The sequence below is a fragment of the Salmo salar genome, chromosome 16 (genome assembly GCF_965601325.2).
Source record: "Salmo salar chromosome 16, fSalSal1, whole genome shotgun sequence".
NCBI classification, from domain to species: Eukaryota; Metazoa; Chordata; class Actinopteri; order Salmoniformes; family Salmonidae; genus Salmo; species Salmo salar.
The window spans coordinates 49,305,001-49,315,932 of record NC_138306.1 but is presented as its reverse complement, the minus strand read 5'-3'; the positions used below and the strand labels follow the sequence as shown (position 1 = coordinate 49,315,932).

The following is a 10,932-nucleotide window of genomic DNA, read 5'->3' as shown; positions in this document are numbered from 1 at the left end:
TGCTATTATAAACTAGTAACCAACTTAATTAGAACAGTCAAAATATTTTTGGGGTCATACCTGTGGTATAAGGTCTGATATACCACGGCTTTCAGCCAATCAGCATTTAGGGCTCAAACCACCCGGTTTATAAACAAAAGTAACTGTTATCACGGTTTAACAGCCCATATCTTTAACATTAGTCTAGTTGCTTAGGCTACGCCATTACCCCGCTCCCTGGGCATGTTACATTCTTTTTTTTTTTTTTTTTTTTAATTGTCGGTCTCATCTCATTTCATTCACCGATATAAACTGATGTAGAAGAAACTGCACAGGCAAAAGCAAAGTCCTTGTGGACAACTGTCTTGTTGCATTTACCTACCCTGTGTTTTCATATCCCTGTGTATACGAACCAGACAAGACAGATGAACCTATTTCACACTATTGAGACACCACCATGTCCCCCTCTGGAGGTCTCAGTGGGTTTGGCCCAGCCCGGCAGAGTGGTTCCCCTGCGGCCTGGTCCATCAGATGATGCAGGACTTCCTGTCGTCTCAGCTGGAAGCGATAGGCTATAGTGCCCTCTGCAGTGGTGGTCTGGTCAAGGCGCTGAGCGAGGAGGTGAGGAAGGTGGGTCCTGCCCGCTACAGGCTGGTGTGTACTGTGACCCTGGGGCAGCAGGGAGATGGAGGAGCGCTGGTACTGGCTAGTCTTGGATTTCAATACATACATCTGTGTTTCCCCACACTTACCAGAGCAGAGAGATGTTCTGTACCACCAATCCGCTTGTTGTGTGCTGTAAGGTAGATGAAAGGCCCTAATCCAATGGATTAAAGTGGTCAGACAAAAAGCTAAGGCATACAGGATCTGCTTTCCAGATGGCACCCTATTCCCTACATCAGGGGTGCTCAAACTACATAGGGCCCCATGGGTCCTTGTCGAAAGTAGTGCACTAAATAAGGATAAGGGTCCCATTTGGGATGCAACCCCTGGACCAGAGGTCATCAGCACCAGACACTTCCTGTCTGTCCAGTTTGTATGCAAGACTCCTCTTCCCTTCCTTGTCATATTTGATGTGTACTTGAATTAAAAAATATATATTTTATATGCATACAAAATGTTAGTTTATATATTTGTTGTGTTACTGGTTCTTCTTTTGAACACTTCCCCACTTTGTGACAGTCAGGGGTGGTAGTAGATGAGAGTATTTGCGAGTTCAGCGAGTGCGAGAGAGATCTGTGTGTGTGGAGTGTGAGAGATTGTCTGGATGGCTAATGATTCTCAAAACTAGAGAATGACCTGCTTAGGTAGTATCCAAATGACCCTGCTTGCTTTGTAGAGTGGAAAAATAGGAACAAATAAAAAACGGACAAGAAGTTAAGTCATTGTAAAATTATATTAACAAGCATTCTATCCTCAATTTGAAATTAAAAAAAATACCAGTAAATAAAGGCAACCTGGGACAGAGGTGTATAACGCTTAATATTCACAGAAAATGAAATAAACCTTTTATCACATTTACAAGACCGCCGCTAAGTTTACGGTTTAGGAAGCGTTGGACTAATTTCAAAATAACTGGGTCAATATACATAGTCAAATTGGTATCAAAATATATTTAAAAATAAAAATAAAAAAAACAGCAATAAGGAGGCAAAAAATAACAAACAAAAAATACCAGGAGAAAAAAAACGATCAACTACCAATATGCATCTCAGGTTACAATGGGTTTAACGCTTTCATCATCACATCATCGAGACGGAACAGTAGGAAACCACGGCTACTACGATGTTGAGAAAAAGGACAGAGTGTTAAGCACAGGCAGGGAAGAGGTTAAACACACATCACATGTGGACTGGAGCAGCGCTAGGTAGTATGTTGTACACAGATCTCAGCGTTCATGCACCTCTGCTGTTTCCAAACCCACGGTTTAGCCCAAGTTTACTTTCCCCCTTGACAGAGAACAAGAACAGCAGTGAGACTGTTTAAATAAAAAGCTGAAGAAAACCACTGCAGAATAAGATTGCTCTCCTCATCGACAAAAACATAACATTCCCTATCGATGAGATTTTGACGACACATTGAATGGGATCCAATTTCACTTTTTAAAAACCCCACTGAGCACTTAAACTGTTAAAAAGGCCCAGTTTGATCACATCACTTCCCCTTAAAATATGGATAAATAGTACATCGGGACAAAGTCATTTAAAGGAGTTGTCACAGAGTTAAAGGCAGATTCAGACGCCTGTTTTCAGACTCGTTTTGTGACACATACTGCATGGTTGAAATGCAGGACCTGAAATATGAAGAAAAAAAATTAAATTGAGAGTTTTTCCTAGTTCACAATGCTTAATGCACATCAGTGTTTTAGGTGGCTATAAGTTGAAACCTGGACTGAACATCTTGCACCACAAATCAATAATAAAATCATAAGAGGTCAACTTTGACCATTTTCTTTGTGTGTGTGTGTGGGAGGGGGGGATAATAATTTCTGCAAATAATTCAAAAAAATTGTCATGTATGCAGTAGTTTCAGTAGCTGGTTTCGTCACACTTGGGGTGGTGATGAATGAAGAACTGTCCTTCATTTAGAACGAAGAGGCGCAAGAAGTCGCCATTTTGAAAATTCGCATATCAGCATTCTGGAATTGCGTGGAACCAAAATGGCGCCTGTCCCTGGTTCTGTGCTGATGCGTTTTGGCCATGTCCTGTTATGAGCTCGGATCCTCTGAGTGATGGCAGATTGAGGGGGAGGTCACACACTCATCGTCATGGTAGGGGAGTACTGCTGAAGGACACAGACGACAAAGAGTTAAAAATCAGGAGAGCTTACGCTAATGGAATGACACAAAAACAACAACAAACAATAGAACACATACTGCAACCGTAGACAGGAAATGCACTTCCTCACTCTAGCCAAAAAAAACTTATTTGGTAACTGCCCAGTGCCTCCGCACTACACTGCCACTGTAGTCAATGATGCTGTCACTGTGGCTTCCCTTGAGTGTCAAAGTGCCATGACTGTAGCTTTACTGTGGAGTCAATACTGCCATATAGGCACTACTTATAGTTACTGGCAACACAGTGACCTCAGCTGGGTTGTGTTCACTAGGCACCAATTGGAACAAAACTGACTGAAACACGGAGTGACTACCTGATCTTGTTCAACAGGAAACAATCATTTTAAAAACGTTTTCTTCAACACTTATCATTTGATCCTCTCCTACACTAAAAAACATGAAAACGTTTTATATTGCATGGTGAGAAGGGGACTTACATTCTCACTCTGAAAGGAGTGCAGGAAGTTCCCACCCAACTCGTCACCGTCCCTCGGGGTTCCAGGAGGGTTGCTAATGCCACTTAGATGGTTTGGAGAGTTCTGCGAGGAGGCAGGAAAGAGACTAAGTAAATAGCCAACAACAAGTAGTCTAAGTGTCGTCATTGTCCCTCTTGACATTGACAGCGCTGGAGTTGGCAAGAGTAGAAAAAGGTCTGGGCCCAGGCTATAGGAGGAGACAACAGATCTGGGCCCAGGCTATAGGAGGAGACAACAGGTCTGGGCCCAGGCTATAGGAGGAGACAACAGAACTGGGCCCAGGCTATAGGAGGAGACAACAGATCTGGGCCCAGACTAAAAAAGAAGTTCAATAAAAAACGTATTGCACAATTTAGTCCAAATGATTTGTCATGTATTGCTAGTAATCTATATGTATAGCCATGTTATAGTATTCACCTTGTTGAGTCCATCCATATCACCAGAGCCTAAAAAAAGAAATGTTTATAGTCCATGAACACTGAAATTAAAAGGTTACAATTCTTTACTGAACTAATAATGCAACAGGTCCCCTTGACGGACCATTCACTGCATCTTTGGCCATATTTATGCTAAAGATATATTGATGCTAAAGATATATTTATGCTAAAGCCTAGCACTATTTCTGAGAATATGTCTCCTTGCGTCACATTACAGGTTGGGCTACTACACTGTACTCAGCGTCCCAAATGGCACCCCATCCCCTATATAGTGCACTACTTTTCACCAGAACCCTATGGGCCCTGGTCAAAAGTAGAGCACTATATGGGGATTAGGGTGTCATTTGAGACACCACCATTGAGGGATCCTACGTTCAGATTGTCTGAGTGAGCCACTACTCCCAACTAGTCATGCACTGGTTAGTCAATACTGTTCTAAAGTGAACACAACCCCAATTGGCACTTGAGGATCTAGAGGACTCTATGTTGCATGGTAACCACTGGCAGAGTAGAGCGCAGTGCTTTACCTAGCGATCCATTCATGTGGTGTGGTTCCATGCCTGCCATGGCCCCCAGGGGTCCGTCAGAGCCAGGGCCCATAGGAAACTGTAGCGGGAGACAAGCACTGCCTTACTACACATGTCAACTGGACAGTCACCACTATCACAACAGAGTAGGTCAGGTAGAAACAGGGTATGTCACAACAGAGTAGGCCAGGTAAAAAACAGGGTATGTCCCAACAGAGTAGGCCAGGTAGAAACAGGGTATGTCACAACAGAGTAGGCCAGGTAAAAAACAGGGTATGTCACAACAGAGTAGGCCAGGTAAAAAACAGGGTATGTCCCAACAGAGTAGGCCAGGTAGAAACAGGGTATGTCCCAACAGAGTAGGTCAGATAGAAACAAGGTATGTCCCAACAGAGTAGGCCAGGTAGCAACAGGGTATGTCCCAACAGAGTAGGCCAGGTAGCAACAGGGTATGTCCCAACAGAGTAGGCCAGGTAGCAACAGGGTGTGTCCCAACAGACTAGGTCAGGTAGCAACAGGGTATGTCCCAACAGACTAGGCCAGGTAGAAACAGGGTATGTCCCAACAGACTAGGCCAGGTAGAAACAGGGTATGTCCCAACAGACTAGGCCAGGTAGAAACAGGGTATGTCCCAACAGAGTAGGCCAGGTAGAAACAGGGTATGTCCCAACAGAGTAGGCCAGGTAGAAACAGGGTATGTCCCAACAGAGTAGGCCAGGTAGAAACAGGGTATGTCCCAACAGAGTAGGCCAGGTAGAAACAGGGTATGTCCCAACAGAGTAGGCCAGGTAGAAACAGGGTATGTCCCAAAAGGCACCCTATATAACAGTTATTTTGTCCGGGGCCCATAGTGCACTATATAGGGAATAGGGTGCCATTTGGGATGAGGAACAGTTTCATTATGGAGGACTAGTTAACTTTTAAAATACGATTATAAGAAACATTATCTGGCGATGAAGAAACATGAAACAACGTGACTACTACAAAAGATTTGAGGAGAGGGCTGGTATGAGAAGGAGACTCACATTTGATCGGTTGCTAGGTCCAGTGTTGATCATAGTGTAGAGGTTGTCCCCAGAGTTGTTAGAGTCTGAAAAGTGGTTGATAAGCAATCAATCTCGATTATTATTATGATAATCAATAGACACGTGTACTTCGGGCAACGAGAACAGCCAAGATGGCAAACACAGTCACTGAAGATGACGGTTATTCGTTAAAACATTTTTACATGAATTCCTATTCCCCAAGGTGGACTATGGAGTACCTACCAGCCGGGCTGGGCATAACGGGTGTTCCAGTGGGTCCCCCTCCACCAGAACCCCCCTTTAGAGTGGCAGAAGAACACAAACCATTTATAATTAAACAGTGAATCACAACACCAGCAATGTATCTGTACCAGGTCAAATTCTACAAACACGAAAACAATAATATACTGGTATATGACTGAAGTGTGTGTGTGAGAGATCGTCAGAGAGTACTTACCCCATACGCTCCAGGAGAAGGTGATGAGTACGGCATCTGAAACAACCACAACATTACAGGAACAGGGAATCTAATCGGTGTTCACCTCTCAAAACGGCATAATTCATCCTTTTAGCATCGCAGCCTTATCAGTATCTAGCTTACATGGAAGCTGGGGGTGTCCCGCATCCTATTCCCTATATAGTGCACTTCTTTTAACAGGGGCCTTACGGGTTGTGTAAGGCGCTATAAAGGGAATAGGGTGCCATTTAGAATGTAGCCTGGGATATATAATACTACAATTACATCCAGGACTGGGGAACTTGGTAATGCATTAGATCTCCAGAGCTCTTACTGAGAGAGGACAGACACAGACTGCTGCAATCTAAACAGACAACGTCATGGTGTGTATAATATATATATATTGCAGCAGTCTGTGTATATATATATATATATATATATATATATATATATATATATATATATATATATATATATATATATATATATATATATATATATATATATAAAACCTATGATCTCTTATTGCTGTCACTTGTTAAATCCACTTCCAATCAGTGTACAGTCGTGGCCAAAAGTTATGAGAATGACACAAATATTAATTTCCACAGTTTGCTGCATCAGTGTCTTTAGATATTTTTGTCAGATGTTACTATGGAATACTGAAGTATAATTACAAGCATTTCATAAGTGTCAAAAGGCTTTTATTGACAATTACATGAAGTTGATGCAAAGAGTCAATATTTGCAGTGTTGACCCTTCTTTTTCAAGACCTCTGCAATCCACCCTGGCATGCTGTCAATTAACTTCTGGGCCACATCCTGACTGATGGCAGCCCATTCTTGCATAATCAATGCTTGGAGTTTGTCATAATTTGTGGGTTTTTGTTTGTCCACCCGCCTCTTGAGGATTGACCACAAGTTCTCAATGGGATTAAGGTCTGGGGAGTTTCCTGGCCATGGACCCAAAATATCGATGTTTTGTTCCCCAAGCCACTTAGTTATCACTTTTGCCTGATGGCAAGGTGCTCCATCATGCTGGAAAAGGCATTGTTCGTCACCAAACTGTTCCTGGATGGTTGGGAGAAGTTGCTCTCGGAGGATGTGTTGGTACCATTCTTTATTCATGGCTGTGTTCTTAGGCAAAATTGTGAGTGAGCCCACTCCCTTGGCTGAGATGTAACCCCACACATGAATGGTCTCAGGATGCTTTACTGTTGGCGTGACACAGGACTGATGGTAGTGCTCATCTTGTCTTCTCCAGACAAGCTTTTTTCCGGATGCCCCAAACAATCGGAAAGGGGATTCATCAGAGAAAATGACTTTACCCCAGTCCTCAGCAGTCCAATCCCTGTACCTTTTGCAGAATATCAGTCTGTCCCTGATGTTTTTCCTGGAGAGAACTGGCTTCTTTGCTGCCCTTCTTGACACCAGGCCATCCTCCAAAAGTCTTTGCCTCACTGTGATTGCAAATGCACTCACACCTGCCTGCTGCCATTCCTGAGCAAGCTCTGTACTGGTGGTGCCCCGATCCCGCAGCTGAATCAACTTTAGGAGACGGTCCTGGCGCTTGCTGGACTTTCTTAGGCGCCCTGAAGCCTTCTTCACAACAATTGAACCGCTCTCCTTGAAGTTCTTGAGGATCCAATAAATGGTTGATTTAGGTGCAATCTTACTGGCAGCAATATCCTTGCCTGCGAAGCCCTTTTTGTGCAAAGTAATGATGACGGTACTTGTTTCCTTGCAGGTAACCATGGTTGACAGAGGAAGAACAATGATTCCAAGCACCACCCTCCTTTTGAAGCTTCCAGTCAGTTATTCAAACTCAATCAGCATGACAGAGTGATCTCCAGCCTTGTCCTCGTCAACACTCACACCAGTGTTAACGAGAGAATCACTGACAATGATGTCAGCTGGTCCTTTTGTGGCAGGGCTGAAATGCAGTGGAAATGTTTTTTTGGGGGGATTCAGTCCATTTGCATGGCAAATAGGGACTTTGCAAATAATTGCAATTTATCTGATCACTCTTCATAACATTCTGGAGCATATGCAAATTGCCATCATACAAACTGAGGCAGCATACTTTGTGAAAATTAATATTTGTGTCATTCTCAAAACTTTTGCCACGACTGTAGATGAAGGGGAGGAGACAGGTTAAAGAAGGATTTTTAACGTGGAATGCTTTCAACACCTTGTAGAGTCCATGCACCAACAAATTGAGCATGTTCTGAGGGCAAAAGGGGGTGCAACTCAATATTAGGAAGGTGTTCCTAATGTATTGTATACTCTGTGTCTAGAGGGAAAATTGGACTCACTGAGTTGCCGTTGTTCGGATTGGGCCATGGTCGTCCAGCACCTGGGCCCCTGCATTGTGATGAGAGAAACCCCAGTTAGAAAACAACACACACTGGAGATGCATCATGTGACAAGAGAGTAATAGAGACAAGGCTCACATCATGTTGACTCCTGGCATCCCAGGGCCCATGGCGTTGTGTGGAGGCCGCATCCCACCGCCAAAGTTCTGCAACGACAACTAAGAATCAGACTACCATAACCAGACAGAACCAAGGCCAAGAACCGAGACAGACTGGATGGGTGATGGTGACAGGCAGTTTCAATAATCAGGGGGCTAGTCTGTGAAAGACTATAGGCATTTTGTAAACTGCTTAGAGACAATGGGTGTGTAACCTTACCAGTCTGATATAACGGCTTCCTACAGATGGGTGTGTAACATTACCAGTCTGATATAACAGCTGCCTACAGATGGGTGTGTAACATTACCAGTCTGATATAACAGCTTCCTACAGATGGGTGTGTAACATTACCAGTCTGATATAACGGCTTCCTACAGATGGGTGTGTAACATTACCAGTCTGATATAACGGCTGCCTACAGATGGGTGTGTAACATTACCAGTCTGATATAACGGCTGCCTACAGATGGGTGTGTAACATTACCAGTCTGATATAACGGCTGCCTACAGATGGGTGTGTATCATTACCAGTCTGATATAACGGCTTCCTACAGATGGGTGTGTAACATTACCAGTCTGATATAACGGCTGCCTACAGATGGGTGTGTAACATTACCAGTCTGATATAACGGCTGCCTACAGATGGGTGTGTAACATTACCAGTCTGATATAACGGCTGCCTACAGATGGGTGTGTATCATTACCAGTCTGATATAACGGCTTCCTACAGATGGGTGTGTAACATTACCAGTCTGATATAACGGCTGCCTACAGATGGGTGTGTAACATTACCAGTCTGATATAACGGCTGCCTACAGATGGGTGTGTAACATTACCAGTCTGATATAACGGCTTCCTACAGATGGGTGTGTAACATTACCAGTCTGATATAACGGCTGCCTACAGATGGGCGTGTAACATTACCAGTCTGATATAACGGCTGTTTACAGATGGGTGTGTAACATTACCAGTCTGATATAACAGCTTCCTACAGATGGGTGTGTAACATTACCAGTCTGATATAACGGCTTCCTACAGATGGGTGTGTAACCTTACCAGTCTGATATAACGGCTGCCTACAGATGGGTGTGTAACCTTACCAGTCTGATATAACGGCTGCCTACAGATGGGTGTGTAACATTACCAGTCTGATATAACGGCTTCCTACAGATGGGTGTGTAACATTACCAGTCTGATATAACGGCTGCCTACAGATGGGTGTGTAACATTACCAGTCTGATATAACGGCTTCCTACAGATGGGTGTGTAACATTACCAGTCTGATATAACGGCTGCCTACAGATGGGTGTGTAACATTACCAGTCTGATATAACGGCTGTTTACAGATGGGTGTGTAACATTACCAGTCTGATATAACGGCTTCCTACAGATGGGTGTGTAACATTACCAGTCTGATATAACGGCTTCCTACAGATGGGTGTGTAACATTACCAGTCTGATATAACGGCTGCCTACAGATGGGTGTGTAACATTACCAGTCTGATATAACGGCTTCCTACAGATGGGCGTGTAACATTACCAGTCTGATATAACGGCTGCCTACAGATGGGTGTGTAACATTACCAGTCTGATATAACGGCTTCCTACAGATGGGTGTGTAACATTACCAGTCTGATATAACGGCTTCCTACAGATGGGTGTGTAACATTACCAGTCTGATATAACAGCTGCCTACAGATGGGTGTGTAACATTACTAGATATAATGGGAGCAGAACAGTAGGGACCTACCTGGGGTCCTGGCCCCATAGGGCCCATGCCTCGAGGCCCACTCATCCTCTGCATTGGTCCCAAGTTAGGATGGCCTTGTGGTCGTGTGTGATCCATGTTTTGGAGCATTAGATGGGTGCCAGGGCCACCGCCAGGAGGCTACAAGACAGACAGGGGAAAGAGATATAACTCATACGGAGGTAAATCTCTTTGTTAAACGACAGTATTAGTGCTGGGTAGACTGATGACAGTATTGTATGGTGATGTTGGTGGAAAATGCTGGGTACTGTAGTTTGTTTACCTGGTTGCCCATCCTGATAGGAGGGCCTCGTGGGCCTGCGGCGAATCGTGGGTTCATGAAAGACTACAAACGCAAACAACAATTAATTTACACTTGTGTTCCCTCACAACATAACATCAGCACAATTATACTGAAGAAACAACCATTCATAAGGGAGGTAGTTGCTTCACTTGTAATATCTATAACAACATGTGTATGTCGACTCTGTACCGGTACCCCCTGTATATATCCTCGCTACTGTTATTTTACTGCTGCTGTTTAATTATGTTACTTTATTTTCTACTTATCTATTCTTTACTTAACACGTTTTTCTTAACTTCTTAAAGCATTGTTGGTTAAGGGCTTGTAATTAAGCATTTCACTGTAAGGTCTATACCTGTTGTATTCGGTGCATGTGACAAATAAAAATGTATTTGATATAACAGCTACAGTAATGGTTTCCTATATGACACTATGTTTTAAAGATGTTTCTGAGCTGCTGCCAAAAGCGTCAAGCCGAATGACAGATGCGGAAGCATAGAGCGTACAGACAGAAATAGCACGGAGGAGCCATGGCAGTGAAACGACAGTAGTCTTCCCAATAGGAAAGCACAAAGAGAAACACAGAGCTCCAACAGAGAGACAGAGGCTGCGTCCCAATTTAAAATCACACCATATTCTAAATATAGTGCACTACCTTTCACCAGGGCCCAG

The 10,932-nt window shown here is 43.6% G+C and overlaps 1 protein-coding gene across 4 annotated transcripts in view; it reads right to left on the bottom strand.

Annotated features, from left to right (window-relative positions):
- Positions 1-1,356: 1,356 nt before the first annotated feature.
- The window catches only part of LOC106574018 (single-stranded DNA-binding protein 3), a 24,425-nt gene continuing 14,849 nt past the window's right edge, over positions 1,357-10,932 (bottom strand). For 2 of the 4 annotated variants that reach the window (XM_014149524.2, XM_014149526.2), the window contains 11 exons: positions 10,240-10,302; positions 9,960-10,097; positions 8,190-8,257; positions 8,052-8,100; positions 5,738-5,773; positions 5,524-5,578; positions 5,281-5,345; positions 4,256-4,334; positions 3,709-3,737; positions 3,253-3,354; positions 1,357-2,763 (listed from right to left, as the gene is read on the bottom strand). In XM_014149524.2, coding sequence (XP_014004999.1) covers positions 2,731-2,763; positions 3,253-3,354; positions 3,709-3,737; positions 4,256-4,334; positions 5,281-5,345; positions 5,524-5,578; positions 5,738-5,773; positions 8,052-8,100; positions 8,190-8,257; positions 9,960-10,097; positions 10,240-10,302 — 717 coding nt within the window. In that variant the 3' untranslated portion in view covers positions 1,357-2,730. The remainder of the gene's footprint in view (positions 2,764-3,252; positions 3,355-3,708; positions 3,738-4,255; positions 4,335-5,280; positions 5,346-5,523; positions 5,579-5,737; positions 5,774-8,051; positions 8,101-8,189; positions 8,258-9,959; positions 10,098-10,239; positions 10,303-10,932) is intronic. The other 2 variants (XM_014149525.2, XM_014149527.2) reach the window with 1 other exon arrangement.